Source organism: Zosterops lateralis (genome assembly GCF_965231275.1).
Source record: "Zosterops lateralis genome assembly, chromosome: 5".
NCBI classification, from domain to species: domain Eukaryota; kingdom Metazoa; phylum Chordata; class Aves; order Passeriformes; family Zosteropidae; genus Zosterops; species Zosterops lateralis.
In genome coordinates, this window is record NC_139766.1 from 18790363 (window position 1) to 18810627 (window position 20265).

The window sequence follows — 20265 nt, forward strand, 5'->3', positions numbered from 1 at the left end:
TTAAAAAAATATTTTTATTTACAAGAGTAAATAATGTAGTGCAAGGCAAGTGGATTTAACCCTCAATAATGCATAGATTGATGCAATTTATAGTCTGTGATCTACATTATTTTGCAGAGGTGACTGCACACCTGCTGTAAAGGTTAGACTTTTCCTACAGCCACTTTACAGACAGCTTTAAATCAGATAAAAGGTATTTGCACTCCCTACATGTTATCCATATATCCCATCCAACATCTGTCAAATAAACCATCACTTAAATAGGTGTCTTTTAGAGTCACTATAGAACATAAAATAAATCCTTGCCAGTGTTATCTACAGAAAAATACAAAAATAAATTTTTGTTCACTTTGTGTCACCTGATCACACTTAAATATTCTGTTATTAATTCATTGCGGAGCTCCTTTCTTTAATCAGTGGCTCTTAGCAGGAAGAGAAACATTTTGTTGTGTCCACTATGGAATGTGGATCCTTATAAAACTTTGACTAAAACTTAGCAATCATAACTAATATGTTATGACTGTATTGCAAATATTCCTGGTGTGTCTTCTTTCAAAACAAAACACTTTTCACATTGAAAAATCAGCATGGAATATAAAAACCTCATTTTTACCATTGCATGTACTGAAGTCCTGACTATTTTCCATGGAACTTGAAAACTACTGGTGACTGGGTTTTGCTTTTATGTAATTTCCATGATTCAAACTTGGAAAACTGCCAATTTCACTGATAAATAAGCCTGAATACAGTAAAAGCAATTTAATAAGAGATTAGACATGTAAGTAAAACTTCATTAAAATCTGTGGGACGTTTGCTTATTTTTCAATTAGGCAAAGACTTTGCAGGTTTCCTTCCAGACCCTTCTATGACATACAGAATGATTGTGTGTTGGGTATAGTGAGATAATCTGCATCATCTCTTTGGAGTTAAATAAATTATAGGGATGGTTTTCCTCTGTAGTGAAGAAGTCAGATCAGTCAACTTCCCTACAACTTCAGCTGCTGGACTGCATTATTAATGCCATGTACAGGGTTGGTTTCCAGTTCTTGGATTCGTAGATGTTCATATCTTGCCTTCCCAGCCTTAGGAAAATTATACTTCAACTGGTAACAAGAGGATTCTGAGGGTTTGACTCCTGCTGTGGTAAATCATTTGAAAGAGTAGGTTCATCTTGCTGTACTGGTCTGGTAGCATCCTCACTGTCATTCCCTAAGGAAGAAGGGACGTCATGTGACAACGATTCTGATCTTCTTCCAGGAGAATTATGAGCTTTAGAAGAAAGTCAAAAGAAATTATTTAATAAAATCCTACTGTGTCTAGCAAGTTTAATGTTTAAATATTATGTGGATGTAAAATTACATATAAAGATAATATTCAAAGGTTTCGAAATACTGAAAGAAGAGTATCTATACCTATGTACTTTATAAATTTGTTGCATGATTCCCAAGTTACATAAAGTAATAGCTAGTAAGAAAAGAAAGCAGGATTTCAGAATTATCTCCATATTCAGCATATTATTCAGAGTTAAATGTCTTAATTCAAATAATCTTTTCAGATTTAATGGTGTTGGGTTTTTTTCAATACTATTTCCTATAAGTGTAAGTTATCAATGTGAAAGTAATTTTTTCAGTATTTTATTACAGAAATATATCAGAAAGCATTATTTTCTGACATACACTTAAGCTGCCTACTGGGGTTAAAACACAACATAAGGAAATGTATGTAGTGGAAGAACTGGTAATATTCACAATTTACTGATTGAGTCTTGTGATCTGAATTGAAACACTTAACTGAAGCAGGAAATGTTTTTTAAATGATGACTCATTATTCTTCATGTGATGGTAGGGATTTTCTCCCCTTCATTCAGCAAAAAAGTTAGTTTTGTGTCTGATATCTCTCTTTTGGTGTGGTAGAAAATGTGATGGCAGTTTTAACAGACTGAAGTCTAGCATTTCTGTCTGTTAATATTCTTTGTCCCATCAAAAAAGACAATATAGAGCAAACTTTCTGTTTTAGGACAGGAGGATTCTGCAATGCCTGACTGAATGCATTTGCTGATTCTGTAACTGGTATTAAGAGTCTGAACTGACTCTTACTAAAGTTACTCCAATGCACCAGCTCTTGGAACATCACTTTTTCTCCCACCCTGCATCTGAAGATGAATGAAACAGGAAACACACTTTGATTGCATATTGCAGAGACTACATAGAGAATCAGTCATATAATTACTGTAACAATACTGCATGTTGAGAGATGGGGAATAATCACATGCAGTTAATGCTTTTATTAACAATCTCCTTCATCAAGAGAAGTTCTTCAGAAACCAACAGGTTTAAAGTTACGCTTTGCTTCATCTACTCCTTTTTAATGATCAAAAAAAATGACATATGCGTTAAAGAATCTACTGCTCAGAGGTACTTCTATCAAACCTAGAATTCTGCTTTCATTTTTGAAGGTTTTACTGACAGAAAAAGATCACTTCTCTTTCTTCCGTTTTGCTATGACACACGCTTACCAGATAAAGACTGAAAAGACTGCACTGCAAACGCAACAAGAATTGATAAAAGGAAGGTTCCCATGAAGTAGATCTGTAATAATAATTTTAAAAACATAGTTAGTGCAGTGCAAAGCCATGGTAGAGCTCAAAATGAACTGTGCATGTAATAAAGGAGCAATACATACCAGAGTAGAGTGTAAAACATTGTTCCAGAGAACTCTCGTGTAAAAATAAAGCAATGCTAATGAACACGGATTAATTGATTCCTGGTTACTATTATTCCAGCACCTACAACAAAAAGATTAAAACAACTCATTGGTACTCCTTCACAGTTTTGTGGCATCGATCACTTGGGAATCTCATATGGCTTTGCAGAACCAGGAATCCAGAAAAACAAATATCATCATCGCTAGCTTAGAGATGGTGAAGTAAAAATTCAGAAAAATACCAGCTTAAACTTATTAAGCACAGAACACCTTACCCTAGAAGAGTATTTTTTTATTACTGGTCAACAATGGGTCTAAGCATCCAAGCTACTCTTCCAAAGCAGTCACAGTTCTCATTCTAACTGATATGAGCCAACAGCAGAAGGACTTGATTTAAAATTAGATGTACGAAATTTAGTTGCCTACACAGAACACTGGTGCTAAAACTCCTTTAGAGACAATGCCATAAAGCAGAATTAAGTCAGAGCTTGGAGAGTGTTTTAGATGACTTGCACAAGGTACCTACCTGCTGCTGGGGCTGAGCTGAGCAGCTTTCTTAATTCCATTAAATAGGACTTCCCTTACTAGGGGCATTTAGACAGCTAAATCATAGGCATCTATTTTAAGCTTCAATTGATTTTTTTCTACAAAGCTGAGGAAGGAGCAGTGACATATATATATATAGGTATACACTATATAAATTTTGTTATAAATATACATATAATTTAGTTATAATGGCACAGACTGTGCATATATATATACATACACACAAATATATAAAAGTATGTGCCCTTTTGGACAAAACTGTATGACGATAGCACTGTCAACTCTCAAACTACTCTCACAGCAAAGCAGGTGCATTCAGCCCAAGTGAAAGCAGAATTCAAACCCATGCTTACAATCCTAGATGGTCCAGAACCCCTGTCTGACCAGTAGTTTCATGTACAGTGGAAGTAATTTAGGGTACAAGTTCAGTCTAACTGCAGTGAAGAACAATTTCAGCAGATTGTTGACGAGAAGACAAACGAGGTTTTAATGTTGGTATCTTCTCCACTTTTCTGGGTTCATTCAGTAGCAAAACAGATGATAAACCACTCACTCGTCATTCACATCCTCATGTATTAACCATTAGCTCCTCCTTCTTCCAATATTTGAAAGGTGCTTCCACAAATTTACCAAATATTGTGTAAGCTTTGCATTCCCACTGTGCCTTCTAACACCTCTTGCTTTATCTGAGTAAAGGATATCCAAGTTCTGTACTGGAAACAGAGCACACTGGGTGGTTTGTCCATGAATAGTGCTGGCACAGGACATTCAGGCAGCAGACCTGTAACACTGTCAGCTATCTAATACTCTGTGCCACAATATCTGTGCCAGCCTGGACATATTTGCAGAATCAACAGGAAGGATTGCTATTATCCCAGCTACACATTTTTTGGTTCTTATTACATTATGCTACATTTATAATTGAAATATTGGTTTGGACTGCACACAAATCACCAGTGCCTAACTTAGAAACTTAAATATATTGAACTGGAAAAGACCTCCTGGATTACTGAATCCAGTCCTTGCTGTTTCAGGCAACCACATATAATCAGGTCTCTTTAACAGGTATAAACTGAAATATATTTAGGGAATTTAAGAATTTCAAGTATGTTGACCTTAACTTGCCTTAAATCATAAAAGTGAACAAAGTTAATAATTACAGGAGTTACAGAAGATGCTGATTAAGGGTAAAAAAGACTCACCTGTAATACAGTTCCTGAAGAAGTGATGTATTACTAGAATGCAATGCTCGATCAATTTCCAAGTGATCCAGAATGTAGGAAGGTATGGAGTTGCCCTCTTCTATGACAAGGGCCAAATTGAAGAAACCCTAACAGTAAAAAAATGCACACTTTTTAAAAACATTAAATTTTCATATCTGTATTTTAGCACCAAGTATCTAAATAATTATAATTGTCTTCCCTAAATCTGTTCAGTATAATGTGATATTCACCAAATAATTATGAGAGCCCTTTCTCATAACAATATACTCAGGTAAATATTGAAAATGCAGAAGAAGCATAACTGGTTTTTTAGTTCGTATCTTTCTCCAGATAGTTTATTATTTTTAGTTGCCCTTTAAGCACAGTCACCATATCAAACTGTCATATTTTATCTCCTAGGAAAACAGAGTGAAAGCAGAAATGGTTTTTTGTTCTCTTACTGTTCAATTTCCCTTCACATTGCTCTACAGATCAACAGAATCTGAATAGTGAAATTGAGAGCAGAAATTTCCTACAGACAATTTAAGTGCTTAATCTTATGGTTTTACTTACTGGGACAAATCTTAGGCAACCCTGTGTTGCTTCAGAGTCAGGAAGATGAAGACACAAGACATTTTACAGGATTCCCCACTGCTTTGACTTTCATACTTTAAAGTAATTATTTATGCATCTCTTAGTTCCTTTTCTAGTTTAGCAGTAATGTTTTGATCCAATAACCCCAAAAGAAAACCTATCCACGCTACCTCTGATAAGTTCACATACAAGACACCATCTGGGGCTGTTGCCACAAGGACAGGGAGAACAGAATATTGCACCCAGGACACTTCAGGAGAGCCTGAGAACAGGAAACTCAATGGTGAAACACTGCATGTCTTTAGTACTGTGGCATGGTGGGTTTTTTAATTATAAAGCATTTTAAGGTGAAACCTTCATTAGTGAAGAAAAGTCACCCTGGGATTCACTTGGTATAATATACCAAGGGAAATGGGCCCGTCTTCTCTTTTTTATCATAAAATGGCAGAGGATACGACTGGAATACAATCCAGCTATTAATTCATTCTCTTGCAATAGCAAAAAATACTGAGGTCACAACTAAGTCCAGTACCAAGGTAAGGCAGCACTAAATTAGATCATTTACCTTTAGCTTACAAATATCTATTAATCTATGATAACTTTATCTTCTGTTATGAAACAGCAACTACTGACTCACAAGGTATTTTGAAATAATTGTAACTTATTCTAGCAGGTTTCTTTGGTGCAGATGAGGCCAAGCAGAAGAACCAGTCACAGCTGAATTCTTAGATTGTTCTGCACTCTGGTGTTTTGCCATGACTGCAGACCCACCTGCGAATCACCCTCCAAGGCAGCCTGGGCGTACATCCGCATGGAGAGCTCAAGGTCTTTAGATTGGTTCTGGTAACCATAATAGTAAAAATCACCCATCTTCAAATAGGCTGTGGAAGAAACCAGCAGAAGATCATTTAGACTATTTGTAGCAATACAATTAACCAACTATTGATGTGATGGAGAAGTTAACAGTAATTCTATTTAAAGCACAATATTAAAAAACAAATGTACTTTTTCTCTCTGGTTGTCTCTGTGGCTATTTTATATCAGCCTCCCACTGAAAGTAATTATCCTAGATGAAATCTCTCATTGTTTCTCTTTAATGAATTTAGTCAATTTTGAATTGACTAAATGAATTTTGCTTTTACAAAACAAAAACTGAGGCTTAAGGATCTCTATATTGCATTCCTTTTTCACTTGCTGAATCTGTCTTTGGACAACCTGAAGCCTTATTTAGTCACATTAGCCCTGCTAAATTGATGAGGCTTAAAACTGTGCCAACTATGTCTTTGCTCTGTACCTGACACTATGGTGGCTGAATCTTTCCCAAAAGTAAGAGAACGTTGCTGCTGATAATTTTATTATTTGCAGATCCAACTCAACCCAAGACAACAGTAGGGATACAATTTTCCTGGACTAGAAGGGAGCAATACCCAGCAAATATTTTACAGGCATCTTTCTGTGACATTGCACTGTAATGAAATGCATCAAAAGAGAGGACACTGACCCAGACAGGAGCAAGGGTAATGTCGCACTAATCTGTGCTACTGAATTTAAAAACTCCTATGACTGTGCCTACACTTATGTGACCTAAGCTTTCCTCAAATGGTTTGAAATTCTTCTACACTTTGGCTTGTGCGTCTACAGCAGCTCCTTAGAAATCCCACATGTTTTTACAGCAGACTGAAATGGAATGACAGTCCCATTCTATGAGTCTGACTTTCAGAAGTTTTTCTAATGTAAGCTTGTACCAGTGGATCTACCAAAGGGTCAACCAAACTACACCTTGCTAAAGTGTCTACAAACTCCTCAGGAAAGCTAACAGTGTTTGTCAGTTCCTCTGGCTTCAGGCTATATCCACGTGGTATTCAGTTTCCCCACATTTAAATATCCCTCACTGTGTATTCAAATGAAGAGCATGAATTATTTTTGCACTGCAGTTTTCCACATGCTTGTGGAAATCACTTAAATGCTCTTGTGAGACAATCAGATCAATGTTTTCAAACATTCAGTAAAGCTTTCAGAGGCATCAAAATGACTTACTATTGAAGCCACAGATGTAGTAAAATTCAAGGCCTGAGGAATGTAACTTATTTGCAAACAGACCTTAAGAGAATCCTTTAGTTCTCCAAGGTAAGCTCTACCAATGTTGATAAACTCTGTACCCTAAGAGAAAAACTAATAATCAATTAGATAAGGAATCCCTTAGCCTTTATTAGTTTCTCATGACTCAATTATGATATGGAAGGATATTTGCTTTTGGATTTTCTCTTTGATAAACCAAACAGCATGACCTCCTAAAGTCTACTGCTTTTTTTTTCTTAAACTTTAAGTCAACTTCTCAGACTCCTAAATATCTAGCATTTCCTTGGGGCTTAGCTTTTTTATTTTATTTTATTAAAATTTTATCCATTTAATGCAATAAAAAGGAAATTTTCAGAAAATCTGTGTTGAAATACAACACTTTAATTACCTATTCTCCCTGATATTCCTATCAAAACATGAAAAAGCAAATGTATGATTAGTAGGAATTAATCTTCCCTCAACTTGCTTACTCAAACAGAAGTTGTGACAAACATAGATTTTGGAATTAAAAAAAAAAAAGTAAAATTAAAATTTAGAAAGAATTCCTTATACATACCAAATGATGGAGCATTGACTTGAGAAACAGAGAAATTGTAGTATCTCCAGACACAATCAGTTGCTAGGTATTTTCTTGCTAGGTCCTGTAAAGAAAATAGTTGAATCATTCATATCCCAGGTAAGAGACTAATGGCACATATTATCATTCACAAGGGCTCCTTTCAGGATAATGATTTGTGAATTCATTTACTCACTGGTCTTTCTTCACAGATGTGTGCTAAATTTGACTGTGACACTTCAATCCCAGTTTCAGCTGCTAAAATGTAATGCAGCAGAGCTTCATGCCTAATGTTAGATAAAATAAATTAATGAAAAACCTTACAAAAATAACATGCATTTTACGTACACTTAAAAACCCCAAAAGCACTAAATAAATGTATAAAATTGAGCCAAATTTTGGTACAAAGTTTAAGAGTAAGAGGCTGGTAAACCTATGCAACAGCGACATATACAGGCAATGCTTGGTGTAACCAGCCAAGCTGCATCTCAAGAATTTGCAACCCTTTCCCTCTTGCATTGAAGCTACTGGCTCCCGTGTGCACTTACTCTAAGTGCCAGACTGAAGAATTGACACTAAGCCAAATTCTCTATTTAAACATTTCAGATAAAATGTTCTTAAAAGACTCTACTTAAAAAAAAAATCTATAATTAACTTAGCTGTGTATGTATCTCTTTAATATTCACCTGAGTATTTCTTTGGTAAGCTTTACCTTCCATTTATGTGACTTGTTTTTTCTTATCTTTTTATATGGAGCTTTTTGAAAAAGGATTTGTCTGTCTTTGTATTTGAATATATGAATATAAGAACAGTCTCTGTTCCTCTAAAGACTTAATGCATCTCACTGACTGTAAAGCAAGTAGTAAAATTTAGTATTGTATTTGCAGTATAGCAATTCAGTATTCTGACACTAGACAAGAGCATGTCTCATTTTCTCTGCCACTCATCTACTCTATATTATGAAGACTACACATTTAAAATTAAGAGGAAGTCTTTAAAATCATGTGTACTGTTTTGAAATCCCAAGACAATAAAAAAAAATCTCTTGGTGTACTTTTATCCTTCTAAAGTTTCCTATTAAAGAGCAGTGCTACCAGTGATATTCTCCACAAAACAAAGGTAAAACCATGGCAAGTTTCAGGGTTCAATGGCTTGTTTAACTGGAAGCTAACTGGAAGATATGGTCAAATACACATTTGACTTCAAGAGTAGCTGCTTAAGCAAAGCAACTTAAATTGTGAAAGCAGTTGTTCTTACAGAACTAGGTGTTTTCACCTCCTGTTAGCCAGCTATTTCTGCATGATTACAAATTATTCCTTGTACTCGCCCTGTAGTACAAGAGAGACCTGGTTCTACAGAAGGAATTCAGAGGAAAACTGGGAAATTGGTTGATCCTTAAGTCTCAAAGGGCAACTAAGAAAAAAAAAGTACATTTACAGCCTTTAAATCAGTCTTTGAAGATCAAACTACCATGACAGACAGATGTGTAAAATGTGTCTGCAACCAATGACTGAAGAACATATGTTACTTGGATGGATTGGCAGCGCAACAATTTACACCTATGCAATTTACACCCAGCATCTCAAGCAGGTCTCCAGCAGATTTCCCTGCTAGATGTTGAGTCCAGACTTCCTGGAATCTTAATGCTCTACCTGTCATCTACCTGAGGACTGCAAAGTGAGCCGGGCAGAGTCATAGGCTTACACAACAGAACACGCTACAAAAATATCAAGGGAGCTTTTTGGTGTTCAAAAGAGGGCTCAAGCTTAAGAAGAAATGTCTGTGACGGACTGAGTAAAAAGACACTTCTAGGAATGGGTTACTCCAGAACAGTCCACTGACAGTTTCCTGCAGATCTCCTTAGCCTGAAGCACTAATTCAGTACTTACAGGGAGAAGCTGCAGGACTAAATGAGCCACTGTTTTAATCACATATGACAGTCTGATGTTTGCATGCACAATGTCTGATGCTCACACCTACAGAGGTTGCTAAGATGGAGCATTAACCTGGACATGATTTTGAAACCTCTTGACTGGCTCACTGGGTATTATACTTACACAAAAGACAATATTAACCACACACAGAAAACCCAACAAATCTAATCCAGCAGCCAGACTTTTCACAGAAATATACAGAAGAGAGAAGGTAAAATACAAGATTTTTAACAGAGAGAATAGTAAAAGTGAAAGGTGTTCCTTTGGTTAATCCAGTGCACAATACACAAATATTATGGGATGAGAACCACAGTTCATACAACTACTTCACAATGCAAACTCCTTGTTTTTCACTTTATTCTGTCAGAATTGTTGAAATATATTTTGGGTCAACTCCTTCTTCCCTTTATATCAGTGGATGTTTTGCAACTGATTCTTGTAGTACTACTACTTTTTTCTTCTTTGAGGTGATTGTCCAATATTAATTATTTTATCTTGTTATTAAGTAAGTGAAAAATAGAAAATAAAAAGAACAGGAGAAGCATACCATGAAAGTTCCAGATATGCATTGAGAGCTTTTCTGATTACATGACCTAAGTACCCATTCTTCTCTGCAATGTGCTTTGCCCAGCTGTGGAATAGAACAAACAAAAAATGAACAGTAATGCTCCAGTAATGTTATCCCAACTCACACAGACTCAACACAAAAAGGATATGGGATCACCATCTCACTTCTGTAAGACAAACTATGGGATTTAACAGTAGTCACTTCATCAGTCCTGTAACAATTGACTGAGCACATAAAGTCCATTAATCTCTATGAGTGTATTAGACACATCCTATGTTTTTTTCTCAGCAATGTTTTTTTAGGAAAACAAACATAAGTTGATGGATGCTATCAATAATTATCTGCCCATTTTTTTGATGCAAAATGCCAATTCTATCACATCACCCAATACTTCTTGAAAATAAAATGAAAAAGCAAGGCTTTGCTAATTATAACCTTTCAGAGTTGTTTGATACAATCTCTCAGAGTTGTTCTGGGAAAAAAAAATCTCGTAAAATCTACTGGTCATCTAAATAATACACATACTCATGCAGATCAAATATTACTGCAGAAGAACTTTTTGCCATGGAGGTAATCACTCTGAAGTATTTAGGCCATGGACTTAAAAATCACCAATAATCAAAATAATCACATGGGAAATATATTCTCCTTTAATAAATGGTCTCCTTACTTACATTACAGCTTTTTCTGGATCTCTAGGGAAGTCTTCCATATTTCCTGTGATGTAATACAGAGAGCATCTCAAAGTCCCTTCTATATGCCCCCCTTGGGCAGCTTTATAGAAATAGTGTGCAGCAACTGTCTGTGAAGTGATAAGACACAGTTAGCAACTCTGCATTATTAATCTTTATTGAGATTTCTTCCTCAGGACTCAGTTCATCAAAGGACTAAAAATAGGTAGCTGGCTAATGAGGGTAACATAGTTTAACTACTTTCAATGTACTTAGACAAAATGAATTCTTTCTTCCAAAAATTTTAAGAGTTTAAAATAGAAAAAGTTATGAAAAACATGCATTTGGGTAATATATCATTACAGAACATCAAACAGGAAAGTGTCTAAATGTTTAACTAACACTCTCTAACACAAAAGTCTTGCATGCACTGACAAAAGTAAAATTAGTTGTTCACTAGTAGGAAGATTAAGGCATCCTGGAGAACAGAACTTTTGCACTTGTGATGCCAAATGAAGGCTGTGGAGCAATGGCAATTCTCTGTACGTTCAGCAGACCACAACCACAGTGCTCAAATCTTTGAAACTGGTTTATAAAAGGTAACACAGATTGAGTAAGGCTGTGTGACTACACACTTTACCCTCAGGAACAGTAATCTGTAAAGTAAGCCAAACCAGCATACAACCCCAAAAAAAGTATTTTAGGAAATTTTTAACCACCAAATACATGCCTTCTGTTAGGGAACACGGACTACACAGTCCTTCTTGCCATTGGCTTTGATGAATAAAGAAACCTGGGCACTTTTACATGTACTCTTATAATCAGCTCACTCTGAAATGTGTATTTTGGTCCTTGGGGAAGGAAAATGTGTTTGCCAGATGCACATTGGTGAGCACTGCTGCTGTTGGCAGCAGAAATGCTCACTGTCTGGAGTATATCCAGATCTCAGAACTCAAAAGTCACACTGGAAACATTTTTTAGCTCTGAGGTCTGCTGGCATTTATTACAGTCTACCACACTATACTTTTGGTGCTGTTCATACAATACCAAGTAAATTAAAAGAAGTAAAGTAGACCATTCCTATTAGGGGAAAATCTATTGTGCACATATGTTAATGGGAAAAATAAAATAAAATAAAATAAAATAAAATAAAATAAAATAAAATAAAATAAAATAAAATAAAATAAAACAAAATACTGCCATCTACCAGGACTGTATCAAATTTTACAGTTACATTTCCAAGTCTGGATTGGAGGCTTCTCACTGCAGTTCTGAGGCTCACAGAAGCTATGTGAAGATAGCCTAGCTGTTCATGAGGTCAGGGACAAGGTTGTACTACTTTCAGTTACTGTGGAATCCCTTCCCTATAAACTTTCCAATCCAAAACTGAGAACCCAAAAGGTGACGTGATGTGAGAGCACACACTAATCCTTCCCAGCTGCTGTCACTGGAAGGAGTAAAATCTGCACCTGTTTTGTTTCTGAATTAAAAGAATACAAACACATGCACGTAATTTGGACTGAGATATTTGAGCAACATCTCTCTCCCTAAGGAATCTGACTGAATCCCCCAGAAAAATCCTTCTTTATGATGAAAGGTATGAAAACCCAACTTAGGGGGAACAGAGCAACCTCAAGAATGAGGCAAAAACTTCTAAACTGGTCCCTAATGTAAGAAATAGTACCATTAAATATTCACTCACTTGGTTTCTACCAGGTATTCCAGGATAAATCCCATCCAAATACAGGACACCGAGGTTGTATGATGCATCTGGATTTCCCAATTCTTCAGCAATTAACCAGTGTTTGGCTGCTTTCTTGTAATCTCTTTTAAAATTGTGGTAATACCATCCTAATCCATTCACAGCCTGGGGCAAGCCCTTAGGGAAGGAGAAGAGCAGTCTCAGGTCATGCATTTGATTCTGCTTTTTGTCACTTCTGGGACTAGGGGTTATAAAGCCTTTTTTTCCCCACTACTTTTCCCTTTGGCCTTGTATATAGAGTGAGGAATAAGACTCCAGTGTCATCTTATTCTACAGAGTCTCAGCCATGCGCTGACTTTCACCTGTTGACAAGAACAAACTGTGACTATCTTTCCCCTGGACAACAAACAGGACACTTATTCTTGTAAACTCCCAGAAACTGGTTTACAGGAATCAAAAAAGCAACCAAAAAACCCACTCCTTTTAAACTAGAACATTTCCTTGAGAATGAATAGAAAGCAATGAACACAGAACTTTGTACTGCTGCTTTCAAAATGCATTTCTCCAACATCATACAGAGCTGCTTAAGATACTGCTACTTGCTATTACCAAGTTGCATCTTTGCATTTTGGCTCAAGAGGAGAAAATCTTGAGACTGTTTTTATTTTTGCTGCAATGAGTCACCACTTCATTGCATAAACTGGTGCATCATATGGGGCTGTAAGTATGCCAGCAGTATCAGTAACTTGCACATTAAAATGTAAAAGCTGTTAAACTTTTCAATAATAATGATGTTGTTTTTGTATAGAAAATGTGCATAGGAGTATAAGAACCCAAACATCTGAGGTCAAGGAGAGTAAGCAAATTGATGTCTCTAGGAGTCTTCCAGGAAGCTGTTCCTCAGATCCTGAATCAAGGGAATTTTCATCACATCATAAAAGCCTCTCAGTTTATTTAAGCCTTTCCCAAACATGCCATAGAACAGATAGTTCTCTCCTGTTTCAAAGGAATCGTAGAACTGGCACAGATCTTCTCTGATGGTGGTCAGCAGTGAAGTCCTACTGTCATAATCAGTAATTTACCTAATTCTGGCTCTAAGAGCTAGGAATGTATTAAAGGTCTAGGTACTCTTTCATTTTTATTCTAAGGACCAGATCATGGCCTGGGTAACCTGGCTATCCTAGATAATTAAACAGAGTGAAGCTCTTCTGCTCTCTGGTGCCTGTCAATGTTTCCCCCTACTATGGGAAAAAACCAGGAGACTTTGGGACATCCAGGTCTTCTCCCTTAATGCTTAGAGATATGAGGCAAAACCATCCCCCTTGATCAGATACTCCTTACAGATTCACTCTGTAAATGACTTAACTAACATCAAGTTCCAAAAGATGTAAGTAGAGAAAATTATTTTTCTTCCACAGAAATTTTGGCTGATTTTAAAAGGTCTAGTCTCCCAGCTTGGGAAAATAAGCCCTTCACCATTCGTGGTGATGACACTGGAAGAACCAAGCAGTATTGACATAGAATTATGGCAACAGGCATTTTACATAAATCAGAGTTCATTGCTGCACTTCATACAGAACTACTAAAATAAAATATTTATTGTATTTTACCTTGGCTGCTGCTTTCTTCATCAATTCCAATGCAAGTTTTATATTCTTTTTCACACCTTGACCCTAGGAAATGGATATGTGACACAATCATTGTTTACAAATGCAGGCTGATAAAAATTCACTCATGTACATCCAAAATGCCTTTTAATATTGATATTATTACCTACTAAGTGTCATTCAGCTTTGAACAGTTACAACAAAACAAGCAGCTTTGTGTTCATCCTTCCTTCACAGCTTTACAAAATCTCAGTGATTCAGTCTAGAAACAATTATTTCATCAGTATATTCAAGTAATTTTTATGGATAGAACTTGAATTTTGAGCAACTAAGGAAGAATGAATAGCATTCAAAGGGGCATAGGTTGTGCACAGTTTGGCAGTGAGGAAAGGCTCTCAGCTCTCCTGGAAAAGGATGTTATAGTGTCTCTGGAGGAAATACAGAGATGTCATGCTTATGATGTCCACATAACATAATTCCAGACACAGGTAAAACAGATTATGTGTGCTCAAAATTAACACAAGCAAAACTGAAGCAAGCATTTTTTAGAGAAAAACCCTCCACTGTCAAAGAAATGAGAGGAAGATGTAACAGCTCCTCAGCAATAGTTCTAAGCCTTACTGCTTGAATGTCTTATGGGTGACATCACTTAGCTGATACAGCTAAGTTATTTGACTCAGGTGAGGTCATGCTTCAGTTTAGCCTCTTCTGTCTACTGCTTCTAGTAGGGAAAAACTAACTGCATGCAGTAACAATTTAATACCAACTAAAAAAAAACCTAATAAAGGGCATTCTAAGAAAGGATTAAACTTTTACCTACATCTCTACACCAAGGCCTATGCCTACTAGCTGGTTGGATTCTTGAGGTGACAAGACATTAGGAAAAATTTGGATCCACAATTTGGGTGGTATTTTGATCCTGAATATGGCTAGTAATAAAGTAACTAGACTTTTTAAAATTTTGCTTTTTAAAATTTTTGTGTGTTTTTGGTAAAAATCAGCTTTAGCTTCATACCTGTCAATTGATTTTCAGAGTAAATCTAAAAGCACTTGTATACACTCTTACCACGTGTCACTGCAGATAACTTAGAAACATCATATTATAGGAACAGTTACTTTCAAGTGAAAACATCAAATATGACTTACCTTAAACAAGACAATGGCATAATCATATATTAACACTGGATCTTCTGTTTCTATTGCACCCTTTGCATACCATTCTATTGCAGCTTCAGGATTTTTTGCCACTCCTTGTTGGCCCCAAAACAGCATCTGAGCCAAACGTTGCTAAAAGAAAACAGTTTGAAGAAGTAGTATTATAAATGCTAGTATTGAAACTGGAATTGCAGGAGCAGACTTTTGCAGGCCTAGATGCATTTCAAATGTGAGAAGAATCTAGTATACAACTAGATTCAACAATTTGAAAACAACTGGTTAATAGGAATATTTGCAGAACTTTTCAGTGGTGGACTGTACTGATACTAACACTACAGCAGGTTTATTTTTACAGCTGCCAGTATCATAGAAGTCTGGATTGATTTAAATGCAGAGGTAAGTGATAAGACAGACTTGATGCATGTAAATGGCTTGTTATTACAATATATTGCTACTGGTCTCAGAACAGTAGCAGTAATCGCAATGTATCAAACACAAAGCCAGGGAAAAGGATCAGAGAAGGAGATTGCCAAGACTTGAAAATTCTTCCCTTCTGCCTTGCATCATTGTTATGGCTTTGGAATGGTTACTGGACATTACTGAACAGGAACGTGAGAAAAACAGGCTTGGAAAAAAGAAGCAATTCTGCGTGGAAGAAGAAAATGTCTGTCCACTCTCCTCCACAACTTTCCTACATGGTCTACAGATGCACATTCCTGAATGTGCCTAAAACCAAGAACGGGGAAATTTTTTACTTTATACCTGTGCAGCTGCATTTCCTCTTGTTGCTTCATGTTTTAACCACATAAAGACATCACCATTTTCTTTTGTTTGAGCTTTTAGCAGTTCATCATCCATCAGTCTTATAGTTTCAACGAATGCCTGAAGAGTAGGTAAACAGAAAAAAATTAACTTCCACATGAATTTCACAGTGAATTTCTACAACTGCTACCAAAAAAGAAAATGTTGTCCTGCTTATCCCTAAAAATTCGTTATCAGTTCTAGATTTAAAATTCTAATCACTCCTCTGCTGGCCAGTGCATTAAGAACTATTCTTACATCCATCCAGTAAAAAACATTTACTGGTTTGTTCCCAAACTCTAAGTCTATTCTACACAGAAAAGATATGGCAAGACACCAACAAGTGAAAGAAAACTCCAAAACATCTTTTCGTTTTAAATGCAATTAAAAATGACAAAGAAGTGTTTTAAAGTCTTTTAAGGCTTTAAAATTTCTATAGAAATTGGTTTCAAAAGACTAAAAGAAGGCTGGCAAAGCTTGACAAAGGCCTGACCTACAGCACTCTTATCTAGGTAAGCCTGCCAGTTTTCAGTTCTTCAGCAATTAAAATCTCTCTGCTTTTGTACAATAACCATGCTTTCTGATAAGCCAGGATTCTAGCACTACTCTACCTTGACTATTCTTTACAAATAAAGTTGTGTTACCTCCTGTTTAGCAGCCTATTCTAAAATTATTTTATTGTAACTTTATCAGATAACTATTTAACAACCAAGTCATTACATTTGATTATAGAGAAGGTTTAAGTATGGAGAGGACAATTCATCTTTTGCAGCAACTTCATGATGTCTGTCTATTGAAACAGCAGATCAGTTGCTTAATAAACACATCCAATTATATTAATAATTTAAAATCTGAGTGAGGATTTAGGGGCCAAGAATAAGGCTTGGACTTTAATAAAAGACAGGCTTGTGAACAATTCTGAGGATTTGAGTCTGACTTTGATTTTGATTCTCTTTTCCTAAGAAACACAGTAATGATACTTACATATAATTTGGGGGATTTTGTAACAAACATTGCATCATAAAATTATTTGATTTGGAAGGGACTTTTAAAGACCATTTAGTCCAACACCCCTCCTACAGTCAGGGAAATGAATCAGATGAGCTAATATTTGTAAATCAAGACAAAAATCTTCTGGCCACATAATATGAATATGAAAAACAACTTGTATAGAAAACAAATGCAGATACACTAATAACTCTTTTACCTGTTCCCCCTTTATATTGTGTTGATCCAGGGATGTCTTTATTGCAATATTGCTGTAATAAGCATACGACAGCTCCAAATCAAGTGGATAGTTATTAATGCCTTGGTAATGTTTATAGCCAAGATTCATCACAGAAAGTCTCTCATTCCCCTGAGCACCAACCAAACTATACAGAAGTCCCTGGAAAAAATCAACAGGCATAAACAAGAGTGAATTCACTGCACATCTCACAAGTTAAGCACTTTGCAGGAGATTTACAGGGAACAGAATGTTCACATTGGTAGCTGATATACTAGCTATATCCTGTAAACAGTTACAGGAGCAAGCACAACCATAAAGTAGTCAAAATGTCTTATGTTTGCACAGAAACACTTGAAAGAAAAACTAGGCTCTAAATACTTTTCAAGTATTGCATTTATTCTGTCATCACTAAGTGTGCAGCAATTTTTTAATGTCATTTTACTACAGTGTTGTTTATACTCTGACACTTTTAAAATTCCACAGTGACTTAACTAGTCCCACTGATGCCAGCTGGAGTTTTCACACTGAATTCTTCCATACGGAAACATATGGAAGTTAACAAACAGCATTTGAGAATCTTACCCTAGGAATCTGACAGGACTAGCAGGATGGAATCTGTGGCTGATAAGGTTTCAGCACAAATCTCCCTTGAGGTAGGTGTTAATTGGTCTATGCACCACCCATTTGCCAAAAAACATTTTCAGGACTATTATTTTTCACGTGCACAGTTAAAAAAGCAGTGGTGTCCCATCTGTGCTGGATATTAAATTGTTTCCTACACTACCTGAAGCAGATCCAATGATGAAATGACTTAACCTCCACAATTAACACTATATACTCCATAATTAGGGTATAAAAAAGGTTCCTGTCTAAGGTTTCTTGTTTTTGAAGAACTGCAGGTGAGCTTTGTCTCTGATTGGCCTGTCAGGGGCTCTTCTGATTTAGTGTCCTGTAACCACAACAGACAGATCTGCTATCTCTATAAGTGTTTTATATTATACTATTATATCACAATTAAGTATCTGTCAGCAATTTTAGTGTTGCCTTCTTCCCCTGACATATAAACCCCTTCCTTTATTTAACCTAGCACATTGAAACATTTCAGTTATTTGCAACCTGCCTAAGAGGGCAGGAGTTCTCAAACTCTGCAGTTGTTCAGTTGAAGCATGGTCATGTTTTTACAAAAGAAAACCCTTCTGCTTTGGTTACCCTTCTTGACTCGACTGCAACCTTTCCACTTTAGATTTGCCTGATCCAAGACTCTTCAAATGACTGTGGGTGGCTCAAGGGCTCTTACTCAATCCTGGCTCCACAGTGAGTAGGAAAAGCAGTACTTTCTATGCTGTTCACTTTACTACCATTTTTAGGTCTTTACTGTATCACTGATTTCCTTGTTCTGCTTGAGCAGGATAAAGATTCCCACCATCAGACCTTCGTAAAGATATCACTGCCATCAAGGTATTTATTAGTAGCTTTATTGGAGAATCCCTTCAACTACCACCCAGATCTGAGAGCCATTTCACTTTTTTTAATTCAATGGATCATCCCATCCCATTTCTTAACTGTCTTTAAAGGCAATTAATTTCACAGACATAACAGAACATGTTAAATATACCTTTATACGATCCACAGACACGCCAAGCCCTGTTTCAAATATAACTGCAAGGAAATAGGAAGCCTTATGGTATCCACAACAACTGGAATCCATCAGTAGAGGGACAGAGGAGCCCAAATTGCTGAGGCCATTGGCACTGGACAGACCTTTCACAACCTTCTCAAATATCCTCCGGCCAACTTCTACAACTGTATCACTTCCATCTTCTAACACTAAAAATAGAATATAGGACACACAGTTATTGCAAGAGTTAAAATTAGGAACCAATTTCCCCAGAAACTCAGTAACAGACAGAATAACACATTCTGTTATTTCTCAAGCTGAATGGTATTCTCAACGCAGATGAAATTCCTAGAGACACAAGCTATTATTAAATATGAAGGGCGAATAAAAATCCAAAAGACCATCTCAAAGTAACTAACCACTAAAAACATATGGATATTTCTATGATTCCTTCTACCTAATAAGCCATCCTTCCATCTGGAGCATATTGCAACGCATAAGCTACATAATATTCCTTTATTAAGTTAGCTGATATGAAAAAATAAGTATAACACATTAAGTCAAATGATACTAAACTGCACAACATATATTGCTGAGTTATTTAAGAATAATTTAATAAAAGAAACATGATTACCATCTGGACTACTGAAATTCATCTCTTGTAATAGTTTGAACAAAGTGTGGTACTTTTCCCTGAGATCTTTTCCCCACATGAAAGCATCACATTTGGATTTTTCTCCATATTTGTGAATCAGCTCCAAATAATAATTTTCATAGTAACCTAGAGAAAACAATATATTTAAGACATGACAGTTGACTTTTTGATTTTGAAAACAAGTTTCTGACAAAAAAAAAAAATTCTAGTAAATTACGAATTCATGGACAAGATGAGCACACCCTTAACACAAAGCTAAAAACTCACTCAGCTAGCACGGGCCACTTACAAATACATTTAGATTTCTTCTTCCATACTCCAGTCCCAACACATTCAATTGAATTCAAACTAGAAACATAAACTATTTTTCAGCATGCATTTAAACTATGTCATTCTCCTTTCACCAGAGTGGATACTTTGATAGAAACCTGTGAATTACTGAATGTTTGGCAACTGTGGTAGAAACATTCTAGCAAAATCTACCCATTTTCCTTTAGGGTCTTTTGAAAATGAAATGGAAGAAAGGCAATTGCATAGCATACATGAAAGAAAGGCTGAGAGTATTTATTTGTCCCTTTATGCAACTTATGTCTTACCAGAGAAGATATATCAAGAAGATTTAAGTTTTCATTCCATGACATAGAAG

The 20265-nt window shown here is 36.1% G+C and overlaps 1 protein-coding gene across 2 annotated transcripts in view; it reads right to left on the minus strand.

The window, feature by feature from the left end:
• Positions 1 to 20265, minus strand: part of SEL1L3 (SEL1L family member 3) — a 33982-nt gene continuing 13717 nt past the window's right edge. Inside the window, exons 9-24 of one of the 2 annotated variants that reach the window (XM_083861729.1) lie at positions 19599 to 19745; positions 18962 to 19173; positions 17326 to 17505; positions 16080 to 16199; positions 15309 to 15449; positions 14166 to 14228; positions 12556 to 12732; positions 10857 to 10984; positions 10162 to 10245; positions 7877 to 7967; positions 7681 to 7765; positions 5817 to 5926; positions 4452 to 4579; positions 2683 to 2785; positions 2516 to 2588; positions 1 to 1209 (exon numbers count right to left, since the gene is read on the minus strand). In XM_083861729.1, coding sequence (XP_083717855.1) covers positions 1100 to 1209; positions 2516 to 2588; positions 2683 to 2785; positions 4452 to 4579; positions 5817 to 5926; positions 7681 to 7765; positions 7877 to 7967; positions 10162 to 10245; positions 10857 to 10984; positions 12556 to 12732; positions 14166 to 14228; positions 15309 to 15449; positions 16080 to 16199; positions 17326 to 17505; positions 18962 to 19173; positions 19599 to 19745 — 1952 coding nt within the window. In that variant the 3' untranslated portion in view covers positions 1 to 1099. Of the gene's footprint in view, positions 1270 to 2515; positions 2589 to 2682; positions 2786 to 4451; positions 4580 to 5816; positions 5927 to 7680; positions 7766 to 7876; positions 7968 to 10161; positions 10246 to 10856; positions 10985 to 12555; positions 12733 to 14165; positions 14229 to 15308; positions 15450 to 16079; positions 16200 to 17325; positions 17506 to 18961; positions 19174 to 19598; positions 19746 to 20265 lie in introns of both variants that reach the window. The other variant, XM_083861728.1, reaches the window with a different exon arrangement.